The 20,033-nt window shown below is 43.8% G+C and overlaps 1 protein-coding gene across 2 annotated transcripts in view; it reads right to left on the bottom strand.

Moving 5' to 3' along the window:
• PDZRN4 (PDZ domain containing ring finger 4) overlaps positions 1–20,033 on the bottom strand; it is a 792,627-nt gene that overhangs the window by 315,013 nt on the left and 457,581 nt on the right. Inside the window, exon 1 of one of the 2 annotated variants that reach the window (XM_033959288.1) lies at positions 3,568–3,636. The exons of the other annotated variant lie outside the window; for it this stretch is intronic. Within the exon in view, the coding sequence (XP_033815179.1) occupies positions 3,568–3,636 (69 nt within the window). Of the gene's footprint in view, positions 1–3,567; positions 3,637–20,033 lie in introns of those variants that run through there. 2 annotated transcript variants of the gene reach the window in all.

The following is a 20,033-nucleotide window of genomic DNA, read 5'->3' as shown; positions in this document are numbered from 1 at the left end:
ATGAAGCTAAAAGCACAATGAAACACTTGCAGTTACCAGCAGAGACCCATTTTCAGCCATCCATTTAAAGGGAGGGGGCTTTGAAAACTGCCCTCTATGTTGTAATTTTGGTTAGGTTATCTCATATGTATCAACTAATCAGGATCACACAGTAATATGTTTAGAGTATGAATCTTTATAAAAGCATTTCTTAGTCCACTTCCTGGGACATATCTAGCCAGTCAGGATTTCAGAATAGCCACAATGAATATGCATATAGGAGTGTCTGGAGCCAGAAATGCATCCTGTTTTCCTGCCTCACCCACTGTGTAGCTACCAAGCAAGGAATGCAATGAATGGAGCATAGCTTTGGCAGCCCCGCCTTCTTTATGGCAAGTGCAGCCTCACCACCTGTATTTAACTGGCTATGGCCCTGCCTGTGTGTGGAACAGATTTGCATATAATGGAGGTAGAGCATGCAAATTTATCTCATGCATATTCATTATGGATTTTCTGAGGATCCGATTGGCTGGGTGTATTTTGTCCTATTATAAAAGTATCAGAATCTTTATGGATTCAGTTTTAAAAAGGGAAATTATTGCACTTTCCTATATCTAAACGTTTATAGAGTATAAAATGAAATCATACAGCCAGGCAATTGCAAACTATGGGATTTTAATTATTCCCAAAAATGGGACAAAAGTGACATAGCAAAGGAAAAAAATTACCTTAAAGTATGTGACAATAGTGGGAGGTAACTGATGCACTGACATCCTATATGTAACAGAACACAGTTACCTGTCTCAAACTAATGGGGTTTTTGGTTGTTGTTTTTACCTGCCTAGAATACAGTGACATTTCATTTGGCTTGTAATTTGCTAGCATTGTTGTAACTTTGCATCTGTAATTAAAAACTATACTGAAGCTTCATGGCAAACAGTGGTAAAAATATTCTCACAGCATTGCCTTGGTGATCACTTTTCATAGTTTTCTGCATGCATAAACACTGAACTACACCCAACACCATCCGGGTCAATCAGGTGTCGGAAAGGGCTATGAATGATACCGAGATTACTTCCTTGTATGAATATCAACCAGCTGCCTTGATTCAAACACTTGCGAAGTCCCCGCTAATCTCTACTTGTCTCCTCTGGTCTCCCATGCTTTTCAGAAGCCAAGCAGACTGCAAAGCAGGAAAGGACCAGAACAGGGCTGCGATCTAAGAATTACAATGCCAGAAAATTAAAAGGGGTTTTATCTAGTCAAGTGCTAACGTCTGATCAGGCTAATTCATTTGAATATAGCAGATCCATCCGAGTCTGAACTTTAGTCTAGCCTGTTCACAGCGGTGTCTTCACGAAAGCAACTGCTTCTTACCGAAAACACTTAAGCTAAAAACTCATTTATTGTCATGAATACACCAAGCTACACAGAAAACTACTGCACAAATTCACAGAGGACAAGGACAGGGACAGGGTCATACCTTATCTGTGACATTAACCCAACAATATAGCAGGGAAAGCTGAAAGGTTGACTATATATTATTCCAATACAAAACTCCCACAGATGCTTCCACGGATTAAGCCTTATCTAGGAAATACCAGTGCAAAAGGGGAAAGCCCTTGTTTATTTTCCAACTCTATCAAGCGTGCCCCCAAATGCCAGAAGGAAGATAAGGGATGGAGCAGCGGAATTTCAATAGAACTTTTTTGAAAGATGGCTTTTGTCGGTTTAGCTAGCGCCTCCTAAGCATTTCATTTGCCTGCAAACATTTGTGAAAGCCGCCAGTTCCTGCACTGAATCTTGTCAGGCTCACATCCCAAATACACGGTGGCACTTGCAATCCTGCTGCTCGCACAGAAATGAATCAGGAACGACGGGGGATGGTGACAGAAACCCAGGACTGCCTTATTATGGGACTCCTTCCGGAAACGGGTCACTGGACGGTTGCGCAAAGGTGGTAGAAATGGTTCTGGATCCCACATGCAATCTTTACTCCTCTTATGAGCCTGTTTCAGAATAATAATAATAAAAAGATCGGCTTCACTTGTCTAGGGTACAGATCTAAGAAACATTTTTCCCAAAAGCGCTGTCCCATTCTGTTCCCTGACAAAAAACAGGTTAAAATACAGCTCTCTAGAAGCCACTGATAAGGAATGAGGCGGACACTTATTTCCACACTTTAGCTAGCATATTTGCCAGGCAATTCAGAGCAAGGAAGATAGTGACATTTTTTTAACAGCAGCTGCTGAACTAAAGGACCTACAGACCGTACACATGAGCCAAAGCTGCCGACAGGCTGGCTGCAAAAGGGACTTTTTTTTTAGGCTGAAAACATTTGTTGTTTACAAAAATGAAGCAGGAGAATCACCCCCCAGTAGTAATTAACCAAGTTAATCCTCTTTGGCCTTTCTAGAGCGATAAAGAGCATCGTTTTTATATGTTTAATTAACGCGCGGGAACATTTTGGGGGAAACTGGCTAATGAGGCTCCGACCGCATTACCGTGAACATGCGCGTTTTAGCGCGCCCAACTGAGGAGGCTGTGAAACGAATCGCGTCAGAACGAAGTCGGAGGGAGCCCAGTCGGGCAGGGGCGCTTCGCCTCTGCTGTGCCAAGAGACCCCCCCCCCCTCCCCGGCGTTTGACACGGTTTCTGCTCGGCGCAGCCTGTCAGCAGCGGTGCGCTTCAGAGCGAGCTGCGTCCGACCTCAGTCTACAGCAACGCCAGCACCAGTCCCTCTGGAGAACAGACCCTCAGCCCGCTAAAATATAGGGACTCCTTTCAGGCGTAAGACTTAAATCGGCCGAACAGCAGCAAATTCAATTTAAGCTTGGCCTAAGGTTTTCCGAGCTCCTCTTCTTAATACTTGTCTTTAAACTGCACATTTCTGAGCGCTGATACTTCCGAACAAGAGTGGCTAATCCCGGCAGTGTCAGGATATCAAGACTTTCATCCGAAGCGAGACAAAAGGGGGGGGGGGGACCCTACACCACAAAGATTCAACAGTTCGACTACGGATCTCAGAAAATCATTTTTCTTATCATGGTCGCCGTCTGAAATGATTTCACTTAATTTCTCTGCTCAGATTACAGGAATCGCATCTTCAATTTTTCAGTGAGTGTGACACGTGAAATAATTGTCACAGCATGCCTGCTATATAAAACCTGAAGAATTTCATTTAGAAAAAGTCAGACGTGGCAAGGCATTTGCAAAAGAAGTTTAGTCCCTAAGGTTTTGAGGTCCCCCCCCCCCCTCAAAAATGCAAAATTTCCTTTAAACTCATATGATTGCTAGTAACGTCGGTTTGAAACTGTCCTGCCCCAAATGGAAATACATTTTCTTGAGGGGCTGCAGAGTGGAATGCAGCTTGTGTTCTATTTAAACATGCATGACTGAAGATGCACAAAGGTGTTAAAAGAAGTCTCAGTTGAAGGGGGAGTGGCAAAGGAACAGAAAACTAGTCCCCCCAACAACTTTTTTTTTTTTTTTTTTTTTTTTGTGAAAGTGGTAACACAAAACCTAGCCTAAGAGCTCCCATTTTAAGCCTGGCGGCGGAGCAGCCGGCAGCACGTTCCACGCACTCACCTGTGAAACTTCATAGAGCAGTTTGTAGCGTTCCTCCCTCTTCTGAAAAGTGCACAGATTGCAGCCCATTCTAGTAAGCACACACTGAGCCCGGCTTCTGATTTTCCCAGAGCAGCAAGGAAAATGCACAGACAGGGAGCCACCCTCCAGACTTGACTACAGTTTTTCATCAGTCACTCCAGCACAGAAACAAAGGCACACCACTGAAGAGCTGGAAGCAGAAGCCCAGGACAGCGTGCAGCAGCATGCTCCGTTATCCTGTCCCTAAGTACCATGCACTCACGTATACACAGAGTTTCGAGTCAGTTCATGGCAACACTCCCCCCCCCCCCCCCGTCTCTGCATCAGCGCACATGACTACACAGAATCGAGCTCATGAATATTAATGATAACTCATTGATTATTTATGACAGAAAGTGTTAGCTGGGAGGGGTATGGGAGCTGCTGTTGATGACAGATGAATATTCACTAATTAAGAAGCAAACGTAGTGCAGTTAAACAAAATGCACTTGTGTCAATACCATCGCTGTTTATTCTGGACCGGAAGATTAAGCAGAGGGTATTTCAGAGGACCAGGCACATGTTCCCTAATTGTTATCAGTTATATTAAGACCCCCCCCCCCCCTTTCAAGAATTTCTGAGACACTAAAAATGAGGATTTGAAAGAGCACATTTGGATTCTCCACTATTACTTGAGTCAGATTGGGAGAGATTAGTGAGAAATTACTCTTAATAGCAAAATGATTTTTTTAAAAAAATGGATTAACCCTTTGTTGGGACCTAGGCAACCAACTAGGTGAAGTATCTTACCCTTCTAGAATATAATTATGCTATAATTATCTTTTCTCCCCATTCCACCCTATAATCTTTCTAGCCACTCTTCCCTCTCCAGCACCCACCATAATCCCACCTGCTGCTGTCTCTTCTTCCTTCCCTAATATCAGAACTGCAGAGGGCCCCACCTTTGCATGACTTCTGCTGGTCCTGTACTTTCTACTTTTACATGAAAGCCAGCCCAGAAGGAGGAGGCAATCACTACTCACTGAGGCCTCCTACTGGTGAGAAATTGCAGAGGGGCCAGGAAGATGAAAAAGGATAAGGCTTTGCATGGGCTGCAGCTGCGGCCCACCTCTTTTCTGTGTCTGTTGCCTCTTTCCCCATCCCATTTAAGTAACATCCTAGCACATACACAAACCCTTATGCATGATTGCCCCGTGCAGATCATTCATACAAAATGGCTGCCGTGAGTTCCCGTCGTAGTCTTGGGAGACTACTCCTGTCCCAAAAGACTGCTAGACCACCAGGTAAGGTCCAGGATGCCAGGGGAGGGGGGGGGGGGGTCAGAGCCAGCCCAAAACTTATTTGCAAATTTTCATTATTCGCGGGCTGGCTCTGCCCCTAACCCCCGTGAATATTGAGGAAGGAGTGTACTGTAATCTGCCTTGAGCGAATTGGCCTGGATTAGATTAGATTAAATTGGCAACAATTTGGATTTGCATGTACATCTTGCCACATGCTATTCTATAAAGATTCATGTGCAAATGATAAAGCATGCAACTCAAAAGGGGTGTGAACATGGGAGGAGAATAGGTGAATCAGGGGTGTTCACCAAAAATGTGCACAGTATGACATGGATATGGTTCAATCAATGATCTAAAATAATGTGAAAACATAGAATTTCATTTTTGCAAATTGGCACTTAACAAAATAAGATAACACTCTTTTGAGCTACAGTGGCAAAATAATACTCCAAATTTAGGAAGTTGGTTGGTTGAGCTAAGAACATTTCAGTACCCCCCTTGTACTCTTTAAGTAAAGGTACACTATCCCCTGAATTCTATAAATGAGGCTTTATGTTTGTTAAAAACTTATATATCGCCACTCAATTATACCATCAGAGCAGTTTACAATGTAACACATAGAAAGTATCAATTTTAGACAAAATAAAGAGAAGACGATAACCTAAGATAAGAACACATCACATGGAAAGATAAACACACTAAAACAAACTATCAAAGAAAAACAATTCAAAGTGTTCAAACAATAGCAAACAGAATTGCTGTTAAATTGAGTTGCGCATGCAAATTTGGACGTGCCCAATTAGAACGTGCAATTTTATTGAATGAGAAAATTAGCACTGATAATTGGCTTCTTAACAAGCAATTATTAACATTAATTGATTTCAATTTAAATTTATGTGTATATTTTAGGCATTGAATCCACACTTAAAATGTACACGTGGGACCACACTTAATGTAAAGCGGGACCACATAAGGGCTGTGGAAATGGGAGGGTGATGGGTGGATTGGGGGCGTTTCTCATAGTTGTACAATTCCAGCTCATAGTACAATCCCTAATACTAGGTCTACTAGACCAGTGTTTTTCAACCTTTTTTGGGCAAAGGCACACTTGTTTCATGAAAAAAATCACGAGGCACACCACCATTAGAAAATGTTAAAAAATTTAACTCTCTGCCTATATTGACTATATATAAAGTAATTCTCTTGAATAGGAATCAAATAAACACAAAGAAAGTATTTTATAATTACTTTATTACAAAATAAAAATTATAAAATACTTTATTCAGTGCGAAACCTGGGCCTGTTTGGCTGAACACAAAGCTGATATTCTGGCTGGAATCGAAGAAAGACACACACGTAGCTCTTCGTCAACAGCTCTCAGTCTCTCTCTGTATTTGGTTTTTATAGCATACAAAAATAGACAAATATACCCTCCATCCTTTTTATTAAACCACAATAGCAGTTTTTAGCGCAGGGAGCTGCGCTGAATGTCCAGCGCTGCTCTTGACGCTCATAGGCTCCCTGCGCTAAAAACCACTATTGCGGTTTAGTAAAAGGTGACCATATTGTAAAATATAGACAGCAGATATAAATTCAGAACTGTGCATAGTAAGTGAAGGGAAGTTTTCATCTCTGGGAATTTACCCAGTTAACTATTAAGTTATTTGGGCAAATTCCTTTGAAAACTGTGGTAATACTGCCTCCACTTTGCTAAATTTAAAATAAAATCATTTTTCCTACCTTGTCTGGTGATTTCTGGTTGCACTTTCTTCTTCTGACTGTGCATCCAATCTTTCTTCCCTTCTATCAGCCTGTATGCTTTCTCTCCTCCACACCTCATTCCCTCCCCCAACTTTTTCTTCCTCTCTCCCTGACCTTTCTTTCTTTTTTTCTGTTTCTCTTCTTTCCTTCTGTTTCCCTGCCTGCCCCCTTTCTTTCTTTCTCCCTGCCGTTCCCCAAGCCACTGCCACTGCCGCTGCCATCGGGGAACAGGACCCACCAATGGATAACAGGCCCCAAAGCCGACGCCGACGCATGCTCTCCCTGACGTCAATTCTGCAATCGGAGAGGAAGTTCCGCCCAGCCAGGCAGCGATTGGCTGGCCCGAACTTCCTCTCCGACTGCAGAATTGACGTCGGGGAGAAGAAGACTTATCGGCTCGATAGATTAGATCGCCAAGACAAAGTGAGTCCTGGGTGATCGACTCACTTTGCCTTGGCGAGCTACTGGCGCCCCTGCCTCGGGCCCCCTGTCAGCTCCGGGCCCGGCGGCCCTGCGGCACACCAGGCAACATCTCGCGGCACACTAGTGTGCCGCGGAACAGCGGTTGAAAAACACTGTACTAGACTATTGCAACATCATCTTCCTCCCTTGCCCTGCAACAATAATAAAACAATTACAAACATTTATAACACAGCACTGAGACTCATCTACTCATTGAGGAAACACAACCATATTAAAGAGGCATACATCAACTTGCACTGAATTCCAATTAGAGAATGACACGAGAAAAAATTCTGTCCCCGTCACCGGACCACCATCCTCTGCATCGCCCCGTCCCCGCTGGTCCTTTCACTGCCCCGTCCCTGTCTCTGCCGTCCCCTTCACCGCCCCGTCCCCGTCCCCGATGTCTCTTTCACCGCCCTGTCCCTGTCTTCAGCATCTTCTCCTCTCCATCCCCCCACCCCCAGCACCCTTCACATGGTCCAGCAGCTCCCTCCTGCTGGCCAGCCGTGCATTTCCCTCCCTCCCTCCTTTTCCCTTACCTTTTCTTCTTGAAACTGGCGATTTCTATAAGGCTACGAGCTGTGTTACAGCTGGAGCCTTGAAGTCGCATCGGGTTGCCTGCTAGAAAAGTCTCCGCCGATGCAACCGGAAACAGGAAGTTGCGTCAGAAGAGACTTTTTCCAGCAGGCAACGCGACACGACTTCAAGGCTCTGGCTGTTAATACAGCTCGTAGCCTTATAGAAATCTCCAGTTTCAAGAAGAAAAGGTAAGGGAAAAGGAGGGAGGGAGATACATGGACGGCCGGTGGGAGAGAGTGGGCTGCCGGATCGAACGTTCGTTCACCGCACATTCACTACTTGTTCACCGCCCCGTGCTACCATTCACCGCTCCACGGGGCTGTGAATGGCCTTGCCCCCGAACTCGCAGTGACCTTTTTTTTTGGTCACCGTTTTAGCAGGTTACCCGCGGCTAGCCGCAGGTAACAACCACCGTGTCATTCTCTACTTCCAATTCCAGCAAGAATACTATTCAATTCTACTGTCTACTATTTAAAACTATAAACAGAAACAGCCCAGCCTACCTGAACAAGCGCCTCATCCAAACCACCTCAACCAGGCATAGGAAAACTCACACCCCCATTCACACCCCCCTCCAATCAAAGCAGTTAAACAGAAAAAAACTATATGATGGCTTCCTAGCCACTCAAGCAGAAAAACTAGACAACCAAATCTCAAATTTACTGATAACAACCCCAAACTACAAAACATTCAGAAAAGAAATAAAGACTATACTTTTCAAGAAATCCCTGAAAAAGTCTTTACACCCCAAGTCTCCCTCTGTCCTCCCACAATCATCTCAACCCCCCTAAAACAACCTGCTCTATTCTTATCTTCCCTGGAAATTGACCAGATACTCTCCTTATCTCCCCTGAAAATTGAACAGATATCCTTTGGGAATTTCCCTTTCTATTTTTTAATAGCGCATTTGTAATCCACCTTGGCGGAATAGAAATCCCTAATGTAATGTAATTTATAGAATAAAGGGCATCTGCAAATGGTCATGCCTAAAAGGTACAGCTCGCAGCTGTAAGCACTTCTATAAACCATGCCTAACTTTAGGTGCCATTTATAGAATAGCACTTTGGCAGGCTTTTCCAGTGCCAGTTTTTTTTTTAGGCACAATAATCAAAAACTAGTGCCCATTTTTACCAGTAAATATGTTCAGTTTGCTTTTGCCTTAGTCCAGCCCTGCCAACAAAACAGTATTGCCTTTTATTTGTTTGCCAACTTAATTTAATATCTTTATAATCATCTGAAATGGAAATATTGATTGAGGTGATCAAATCTGCAGTTGTCAAACTAGTCGCAGATTGTGAGACATTGCAGGATGCTCTTGCAAGACAGGGAGATTGGTCACAAAGTGGCAGATAACATTAATTGGACAAGTGCAAAGTGATGCACAGAAAGAAAAATAATCCAGACTATAGCTATACACTTCTCCCTCCGTATTTGCGGTTTCAGCATTCGCGGTTTCGATTATTCACGGTTTTTAGCTTGCTGGCTCCTCCCCCCCAAATTACATCAGTTTGCATAGAGAAATCACTGATTCTAAACATTTACAGAGAAAATTGCTGATTCCCAGCACTTTCTTCACCGTGTTTTGCCTCTCCAGGAACAGACCAGGTCTCCCATCACGTTATTTGCGGTTTCACTATATTCATGATGGTTTTTAACAGAAAACAGTGAATAACATTTGAAAAAGTTATTCACGGTTTTCTGTATTTGTGGTTATGTTAATAATCGAAAACCGTGAATGCTGAAACCGCGAATACGGAGGGAGAAGTGTATAGCTATAGTCTGGATTATTCCCTATCACAGCGAATACGGAGGGAGAAGTGTGCACTACTAGGTTCCATATTAGGGGTAACTACTCAAGAAAAGGATCTAAGAGTCACTGAGGACAAAATCTTGAAATCTTCAGCTCAGTGTGTAGAGGTGGTTAGAAAAGCAAACAGAATGTTAAGAAAAATTAGGGAATGAAATGGAGAATAAAACGGAATATCATAATGCCTCTGTATTGTTCTGTGGTGCCGATGGAATATTGCATATAATCCTGTTTGTCACATCTCAAAAATCCACAAGTGATAAAGAACCAGTGTTATAGTGAGCTTTACTATGCATACGTCAATGCTTAGGTATCCAGGGATTTTCAGACAGCCACCCGAGTAGCATAACTCATGGTGGTAAGATCCTCATTAATCCCAACCTAGCATTTATGACATTTTAACAAATTTTTTCTTTTTACTTATTTCATCTATGTAATGTACTTTATGTATGTATATAAAGCCAAACTTAGCTTTTATATATATGATTTCTGTCCCCTTAGCTGACACGTTTCGCTATCACTTCATCAGGACGGGGAAATCTTGATTCATAATGCTTGCATGCTTCAACATAGTCTCTGGCTAACTGCTTTAGCTTTTCCTCATAGGGAAGTCATTCTATCCCTTTTAACATTTTCGTAACCCTTTTCTGTACCTTTTCTAATTCCGCTATATCTTTTCTTGAGATACGTCAACCAGAATTGCACACAGTATTCGAGGTGTGATTGAGCCCCGTCCAATGTGTGGCTCCCATTCAACCAGGAATTGGTATATCCACCAACCAGTGTGGATCTAAGGAGACTCTTTTACAAGGAGAGACTGGTGTGCATGGGGGCTACTAGTACTACTATTTGTTATTTCTATAGCGCTGAAAGGTGTACACAGCACTGAACATTTTAACATACAATAGACAATCCCTGCTCAGAAGAGCTTACAATCTAATTTAAATAGGACATTTTAGGGTTGGGGAGATTATAGTGGGTATAGGTATCTGACAGCAGTGAGGGGGAGTTAAGAGTTGAAAGCAGTTTCAAAGAAGTGGGCCTTTAGCTTGGATCTGAACACTGCCAGGGACGGAGCATGATGTATTGATTCAGGCAACCTGTTCAAGGCATACGGCACTGCAAGAAAGAAGGGACGGAGTCTGGAGCTGGCAGTGAAAATGAAGGGTACAGATAAGAGGGGCTTGCCCAATAAGCGGAGATCACAGGGGGGGGGGGGAGCATAGGGGGAGAAGAGTGAGGAGAGATATCAGGAGGGCTTCAGAGCAAATGCACTTGTAAGTCAGCAAGAGGAGTTTAAACTGTATTCGGAATTGGACGGGGAGCCAATGAAGTGACTTGAGAGGGGTAATGTGAGAATAGCGGCTCTCACGGAATACGAGTCATGCAGCAGCATTTTGAATGGACTGAAGAGGCAAGAGACGGGTGCGCAGGAGGCCCGAGAGAAGTACGTTGCAGTAGTCCGCACGGTGATTAGAGCGAGGACAAGGGTTTTGGTTGTGTGTTCAGAGAGAAGAGGACAAAGTTTGATAATGTTATAGAGGAGGAAGCGACAGAATTTGGCGGTCTGTTGGATCTGAGCAAAGAAGGAGTGAGAAGAGCCAAAGATCACCCCAAGTTTGCAAGCTGACAAGACAGGGAGGAAGATAGTGTTATCCACAGAGATAGAGAACGGCGATAGTAGGAGGAGGGTTTAGGGGGAAAGATAAGGAGTTCAGTTTTAATCATATTCAGTTTGAGATGGCGGCGAGACATCCAAGCAGCAATGTTGGACAGGCAGGCTGAAATTCAGGCCTGAACTCCTGCAGAGATATCCGGCGTGGAGAAGTAGATCTGGGAGTTGTCAGCATAGAGGTGATATTGAAAGCCATGAGAAGAGATCAGCATACCAAGAGAGAGGGTATATAGGAAAAGAGGAGTGGGCCCAGGACAGAGCTTTGGGGTACGCCAATAGACAAAGGGATGGCGGCGGAGGAGGATCCACCGTCACATACGCTGACGGTACGACAAGAGAGATAGGAAGAAAACCAGAAGAGAGTAGAACCCAGCGAGGACATGTCGAGAAGGAGGCAGTGATCAACAGTGTCAAAGGCAGCAGACAGATCGAGAAGAATGAGGATAGAGTCCATTGGATTTGGCCAGGAACAGGTCATTTTTGATTATCCCAATTGTAATGGTGATGTAAAATATTGAAATGATAAAAAGAAATATGAAAAGCTAGTTTGAGGGATGGAAGGAACAGGCAATGGGAATAGAGGGAACGAAGGGCATGAACAGGGGTATAAAAGACAGTCAAGGAAAAGAGGTATTGGGAGCAGCAAAGAGAATTCAGCACACTGGCCTGTGCTAAAAAACGCTATGATGGTTTTGCAAAAAGGGGGGTGTTAAGTAAAAAGAAGGAGCAGATACACACAGAAAAAAATTAAAATAAGAAAGGTAGAAATGACAGGCAGAGAGAGAGAACAAAGACAGACAACAAAAAGTAAAAAAAAGAGGGAAGTGAATGGTGAAGAAAAAGGTGTCTGAAAACAGAGGGAGATGAAGCTACAGAAGCAAATGGAAATCAAAAGAATAAAAAGAAAACTAAATAAAAAAATAGAAGCTTAGAAGTCAAAGAAGGCAACAAACGAAGAAAAAATAAGACAAAGAAGCACATTTATTTATTTATTTATTCAATTTTCTATACCGTTCTCCCAGGGGAGCTCAGGTACTCAAACATTTTTCCCTGTCTGTCCCAGCGGGCTCACAATCTATCTAATGTACCCGGGGCAATGGGGGGGATTAAGTGACTTTCCCAGGGTCACAATGAGCAGCATGGGCTTGAACCCACAATCCCAAGGTGCTGAGGCTGTAGCTTTAACCACTGCACCACACTCTCCCCTGAAAAATGTCTAGAAAAAAGGTCATTGATGTTGTTGAAGTGTTAATTAAACCACCTAAGGTAAGGAAGTGTGAGGAGAGATGTGCAGAGTGGTGCTGCCCGATTCACGATTCGAATCGATTCACCGATTCACTTCGGGTGAATCGATTTGAATCGATTTACCACGCAAAAAAATTGGCCTCCCGATTCGTTGAATGACCCTCGCCCCTAAAGCAGAAGCGGCAGCACTGCCTCTTGCTGGCCTGCCGCTCCTGCTTTAGAGGGCGAGTGAGGAGGGTCAGTCGGGAAGTAGCTTCCCCGCTAGTGCCGGCTTCCCTGCAGCAACTTATCTAAATTCAGCAGCCTGCCCTGCAGAAGAAAATTGCCGCTGGCTCTACCGATCTTTGTAAGCTGTCATACGATGTCCGAGTTGTCTTCTCTGTCGTGGTCCCGCCCCTTCTCTGATGTCAGACAAGGGGGTGGGACCGCAGCAGAGAGAAGACGACTGGGACGTCGTATGGCAGCTTACAAAGATCGGTAGAGCCTGCGGTGATCTTCTGCAGGGCAGGCTGCTGAATTTAGATAAGTTGAACACGCAGGCCTTCCGGGGGAGGGGAGGTGTAGTCCTTTGTGGGGGGTGCAGGCCTTCCTGGAGGAGGGGTGTAGTCCTTTGTGTGGGGTGCAGGCCTTCAGGGGGGGAGGGGGTGTAGTCCTTTGTGGGGGGTGTAGTCCTTTGGGGGGGTGCAACCTTCTAGTGGGGGTACAGGCCTTCAGAAGAGACAGGCAGGCCTTCAGGGGGGGACATGCAGGCCTTCAGGGGTGGGGTGCAGGCCTTCAGGGGAGGACATGCAGGCCTTCAGGGGGTACAGACATTCAGGGAAGGGGACCCTGGTGTAGAAGTACGCAGAGGGAGGGAGGGAAACATAGAAATAGACGGCAGATAAGGGCCACGGCCCATCTAGTCTGCCCACCCTAATGTCCCTCCCCTACCTTTGCCCTATGAATAGATCCCATGTGCCGATCCCATTTGGCCTTAAAATCAGGCACGCTGCTGGCCTCAATCACCTGTAGTGGAAGACTATTCCAGCGATCAACCACTCTTTCAGTGAAAAAGAATTTCCTGGTGTCACCTCGTAGTTTCCCGCCCCTGATTTTCCACGGATGCCCTCTTGTTGTCGTGGGACTCTTGAAAAAGAAGATATCTTCCTCCGCCTCGATGCGGCCCGTAAGATACTTGAACGTCTCGATCATGTCTCCCCTCTCTCTGTGCTCCTCGAGCGAGTATAGCTGTAATTTGTCAAGCCGTTCTTCGTATGGAAGATCCTTGAGTCCCGAGACCATCCGGGTGGCCATTCTCTGCACCGACTCCAGTCTCAGCACATCCTTGCAATAATGCGGCCTCCAGAATTGCACACAGTATTCCAGGTGGGGCCTCACCATGGATCTATACAATGGCATAATGACTTCCGCCTTACGACTGACAAAACCCCTTCGTATGCAGCCCATGATTTGTCTTGCCTTGGACGAAGCCTGTTCCACTTGATTGGCAGACTTCATGTCCTCACTGACGATTACCCCCAAGTCTCGTTCTGCTACCGTTTTTGCTAGGATCTCGCCATTAAAGGTATAAGACTTGCATGGATTTTGGCTGCCCAGAGGCAGAGGGGGGGGTTCAAAGAGACGTGCATGTGCCGGACTTTGTGGGGAAGAAATAATGGGTCTAAAAACAGAGGAGAGGGAGAGAGATGGTGGACAATGGGATTTAGGGATAAAAGGAACAGAAAGGGAGAGATGGTGGACCCTGGGGTGGTGGGGAAGGAGGGAGAGATGCTGGAAGAAAGGGTAGTTAAGAAAAGGTGAATCTGTGGAAGGAGACAAAAAAAAGGAAAGATGCCAGAACTCTGGGGGAGAGAAGGGAAACGGAAGGGGAGGACAGAGATGGCAGATGGATGGTTAGCATGGAGAAAGAAGAAAGAAGGAGACCCTGGCAAGCAAGTTATAAGAAAACCAGAGCCTGGGATCAACAAGATTTGAATAATGACCAGACAACAAAAGGTAGAAAAACGAATTGTATTTTCTGTTTTGTGAGTACAATATGTCAGATTTGAAACGTGTATCCTGCCATAGCTGGTATTAGACCGCAAACGTGAGCTAGGATTTAACAGAGAGGAAAAGTCTTTTTTGTTTCTACCACGGCGCCAGTGTGCTTAGGAGAGGGCAAAGGGGGTGAAGAGACTATAAAATAAACACATCAGGATGTTTAAAAAAAACACCCAATTGGGCAGGAAATCAAAATCGAATCAAAAATCAAAATCGATTCAATAGGCTGAATCGAATCAATTTTTTTTTTCCTGAATCAGGCAGCTCTAGTGCAGAGTCATGGTGAAAGATCTTTTTAGTTCTTCAGTTCTAGGGTATTTTCAATAAGGAATGGGGAGTGTTTATAAGCTCACATATAAATACACTGATAAAAGACAAAAAAATCTTATCCTTTCATCACTAGGACCTTCTCTGGCCTGCTTTGACATTTCAGAAATCTTATTGAAATGTCATCATACAAGGAGAGATGTGCTTTCTGTACGTCTCTATGTCCAATATCAAAATGTAATGAAGATTCTCATAAAAGCATATAATACAAAATTCATTCTATAGAAATATAGACAAAAAAAATATAAAGCTGAACTAAAGCTTAAGTTAAAAACTCAGGGCCAGTTCCTCTATTTATTCCCCTATCTCTTTCCCACAACCACCATCTTTGTAATTTTATATTATGTTCCAATACCTATCTGGCATTTAGAACATTGTTAAAAACATACTTGTTTGGTAAATTCACTGTAAACCACACAGTACTGAGAGGTAACTGCAGTATACAAGCACATTGTTCTGTTCTGTTATGCTCTTTCGCTCTCAATCCACCCCCCCCCCCCCCCCCTTATCAACAGCCTGTTTCTCATTCCCTCTATCTTTTAAACCTACCAAACTCTGGCTTCCTGCTTGTCTCTCTCACACCATCAACCATTCTTTCTCTTTTCTAAGAATGATCTCTTCACTATTCTCTCTCCCTCACCTTCTTTTTGCCTTCTTAATATCCCTTAAATTTTCCTTCCACCCTTCTACCTTCACTCCTTTCACCATTCTTCTCTCCTCCTTCACCCATTCCCCCAACTCCCCACCTTCTCCCAACTCCTGTACCTTCGTACTTTTCTCCTTCCATCCACTCTTTTTGTGTTTCTCCTGCCCTCTCTACACATCACTCTCCTCTTTCTCCCCCTCCCCCCTTGCCGATTTTTCACTTCTGTCTTCTATTCACACCTACAATCCTGAACATGCAGTCCATGCTGATACTTAAATGGCAGATACGCAATAATCTCAGTGCCTCTGTTTGATGCAGTTCAGTGCCTTGCCCCTTCATCCTCTAAGCTGGGGTCTAAACATTGCCACTGTCACAATCCCTGCCACATCTCTGTTGGCTCTGTCTCCGTCCTGCCCCATCACCATGAGCAGTGACATAGTAAAGGGGGGGAGGTCCGCCCCAGGCGCCGTCTTGGTGAGGGTGCAGGCACCCATCCTCCTCTCTGCCCCTCCGCTCTCCCACTGCCGTGCATGCGCGCCACTTCCCTTCCCACGTACCTCTGTAACATTCCTGACACAAGCAGCAACCCACAACCTGCTGTCACAACAGCATCGGCTCTTCCTCCAACATCACTTCCTGGACCCACACCTAGGAAGTGACATCCGAGAAAGAGCCGACGCTGGCGCAACAGTAGCTGGGGGGGGGGGGGGTCGCTGCTCATGCCGGGAATGTTACAGAGGTATGGTGGAAGGGAAGTGGCACGCACATGGCAGGAGGGGGCACAGAAGGAATGTGTGGAGGTGGGTGGAGGGTGCATAGAAGAGGGTGTTGAAGGGCACCCCATCCCCATGTACTCTGTCCTCATTTTCACAAACCTTAAACACTTATGATTTTATATTTTAAAACTTTTTATTAAAGTATAAAAAGGGACAATATTCTGTGCAACTGTTTATAAATCACAAATAGAGCCTTCCATTTCAATCTAGTTCTGGTACAACCTTCCCAAAGATTCAGTTGCTTATGTGTTTACATCATCTGGGAAAGTAATTGGATTGTCTTTCAGACATGGAGGTAGAAAATAACCTAAACTGTGTAGTGAATGAACAGGAAAACAAGTGTCTTGTTTCTTGATGCCAGCAATGATGGATGAATCTATTGCAGTAACAGTAGGTTTCAGGTTTATTTAAAAATTTGATATACTGCCTTATTAAAATTCAAAGCAGTTTACATAATATAAGAACAAAGGGCTCCTTTTATCAAGCCGCGCTAGTGGTTTAACACACGTAATAGCACGCATTAAATCGCCAGCCGCGCTAGCCGCTACCACCTGCCTTGAGCAGGCGGTAGTTTTTTGGCCAGCGCGGAGGTTAGTGCGTGATTAAAAGTCACGCGCGCTAACCCCGCTAGTGCGGCTTGATAAAAGGAGCCCAAAGTATAATAAAAACGTACAAATTACAAACAAAGCTAAAAAACAATCAAACGCACTGACAAACATTAACTTACCGATACAAGATGGAGAAGGGCAGAAATACAATTTGTATAAAGAGAAAGAGAGGGGAAGAGGGACCAAAACAAAAGGAAGGGGAACTAAATATAAATAGTCTAGAATAATGTAAAATAAGCTAAAATGATTAAAAAATGGCAAGGAACTGATTTCCATTACCGTCCTTAAAAGGACTATTATACACCAAATGCGTCTTTAAAAAGAAAGGCCTTCAAGTTACTTTTAAATTTATCAAGGGATGTAATTTCTCTTATATAATTTGGTGCTGAATTCCAGATTGTAGGGGCTGTAACAGAAAATATGCTAGTGCGCATAGTGTTAATGTATCTTAAAGAGGGGGATGGACAGCACGTTTTGATTAGATGAACGTAATGTACGATGGGGGGTATTGGGGATTAATAGCCTATTAATAAAATCAGGTTGGCCGGAAGTTTTGGTCTTGTAAGTCAGCAACATTATTTTATAGGAAATTCGATGATCTATAGGAAGCCAGTGAGCATTGATCAAAAGAGGTGTGACATGATCATATTTAGGTGCTTTTGAAATAATTTTAATGGCAGTATTTTGAACAATTTGAAAACATTTTATTTCTTTCTTAGTGATTCCTTTGTATAGTGCATTACTGTAATCCAAGCATGAAATAACGAGTGAATGAATAAGAATATTTAATGATGATTGATCTAATAGGGTGGCAAGAGATCTAATCATTCGAAGACGGTAAAAACATTTCTTAACTACTGAGCTTATCTGTTCATGGAAAGAGAGCTTTCCGTCGAAAGTAACACCGAGAAGTTTAATAGAAGTGACTATCTCAACAGAGACTGATTTTATTGTTATGGGGCAGGGAAGGGTAAGACCTTCCTTGACTGGGAAAATCATAAATTTGGTTTTGCTGATGTTGAGGGCTAGCATATTTGTGCTTAACCAATGGCAGTAAGATGCTTGAGCAGCTGAGCACATGATGGCAGGACTTTGGAAATGGTAGGAGTCTGATCAGCAGAGAAGACTCTTGTTGCCACATCAAAGGCAGATAAGACACAAATGATGTCATTTAACAATAGTTCATTTAAATCCAAAAGAAGTTTTGCAGTTCTTTTTAATCATTGAATTTAGTCGCCGATTGTCTAAAATGTGTTAAGTTTTTATATACTGATACTAGTCGCAAGATTTTAGAGAATGACATGTGGACAATGTTTGTCCCTGTCCCCATGGGCTCTGTTCCTATCCTTGTCCCTGCACCATCCCTGCTGGCTCTGTACCCGTCCTGTTTCTGCAGGATCTGTCCCCGTCCCTGCCCCATGGGCTCTGTCCCCGTCCCTGCCTTGCGGATAACCATGGGTACCCATGCCATTCTCTAATTACCAGTACACATGCATCTGTAAGTGGAAGCTTGTGCTGCTTTCATCCTTGGGACCTGACTTCCTGCTCCAGCCCATCTTTTCTCCTGTGGCAGTTTCATTTTCCATGGAGAAAAGGCGATATATCAAATAAAAATAGCCATAACCATTTTTTTGACTTGAATAGTGGCTATCAGGGTCGTCATGGCCCAAACAGTGCTTCTTCAGCCATTGTTCTCAGGAGGCTGATCTGAGATCCTGATTTTGCCAGTCTTCTTGGTAGCACAGTTGATCCCGGGATCTCCTACCTATAGGTGTAATTTTCCTGCTTAATTTGGAAAGGGGGGGGGGAGTAAGACTAAGGAAGTCACATGGAAAGGGAGAGGAGGACTAATTTGAAATTAGCATCACAGCATTTGGGAGGAGGTGCCATCCCTTCATGCCCACCCCAAACTATGCCTATGCTTCTACCTGATGCTTCACTCTTTCTCTGCTGCTTAGGATGAGGGCTCTCTGGAGTAGGATGCAAACAGTGACCTTTGCTGCTTGCCTCACCATGGATCCTGATGATATCAGCCATTTGCCACAGTGATTCATGTGCTGAAGACATGAATGCCATACACACACAATCATTTCCTGCATGCACATGAATGTTACCCAGAATAAGTAGTCTGAATTTGCATAGGGCATCTAGGCAGGGATTGAGATGTCCTGATTAGCATGTGCACAATCCCCTGTGTAGTTTACAAAAGGCTCACTGAGCACAGAACTTTTTGTAATATATGGGGATGTCCAAAATATGCCTCCAAGTTACAGCACATCAGTGGGAACAGCCATTTTAGTTGTAAATGCACTCAACAAGCATTCAAATGTTTTTGAATGTGTAGGAACTGTTTCCACATGCTGAAGTTAAGGAGCCATTTTTTTTTTTTTTTAAATTACATTTCAAGTGGTTTTAAATACCAAAGAGGTAAGCACAGTTTTATCCTCAATAACTGGTATAAATGTCAGGGTCACAGAAGTATTTAGCCTGCTTTAAAAGCATTTATCCTAAAATTTAAGCCTGACTTTGAATGAATGCACCTATTGCCAGTATAAAATTGGAATACATGTATTACATTTCTGGCCACAAATCACAAAACCTCTCCATTTAAATGAACAAGGTAGCCATTGACTATAGTGCAGAAAGTAATGAAGGAAAAAAAGCCTCAGAATACAGGTGAGCACTATACAATGTGCTCTACACATCCAGACATCACAGGCATAAAAACCTTTCACTACTCAGTGTTGGAAAAACTGAAATACCACTAGAAGATTTTTTTTCCAACATTGAGAAGCAAAGTTTTTTTATGCCTGTGATGTCTGGGTGGATAGAGCAGGTTGTATAGTGCTCACCTGTTTTTTCCTTCATTACTTTATATACTGTATGAGGGCGCTGCTGAAAAGTTCTCAGCTCAACCAACAAAGTTGGTGCAGTCTCCATCAAGGGCTATACACTTACCCCCCCCCCCCATGTTTTACAAAACTATAGTGTGGTTTTTAGCACTGGCCACGGTGGTAAACAGCTACATTGTTCATAGGAATTCTATGAGCTTCGGAGGTGTTACCGCCAGGGCCGGCGCTAAAAACCATGCACAGTTTTGTAAAAGGTGGGGTTAGTCCTACGACTTTCCACTTTTTTCATTCCGTTGGAAAAATGCGGAACAATAAAAGTGGAAAATCGCTGGACTATGCGTAGAGCCCTCGATGAAGACTGCCCGAACTTTGTTGGTTGGGCTG

Source organism: Geotrypetes seraphini, chromosome 9 (genome assembly GCF_902459505.1).
Source record: "Geotrypetes seraphini chromosome 9, aGeoSer1.1, whole genome shotgun sequence".
Classification (NCBI taxonomy): domain Eukaryota; kingdom Metazoa; phylum Chordata; class Amphibia; order Gymnophiona; family Dermophiidae; genus Geotrypetes; species Geotrypetes seraphini.
Note: the sequence above shows the minus strand (reverse complement) of the source record. Positions and strands in the feature narration are given on the sequence as shown.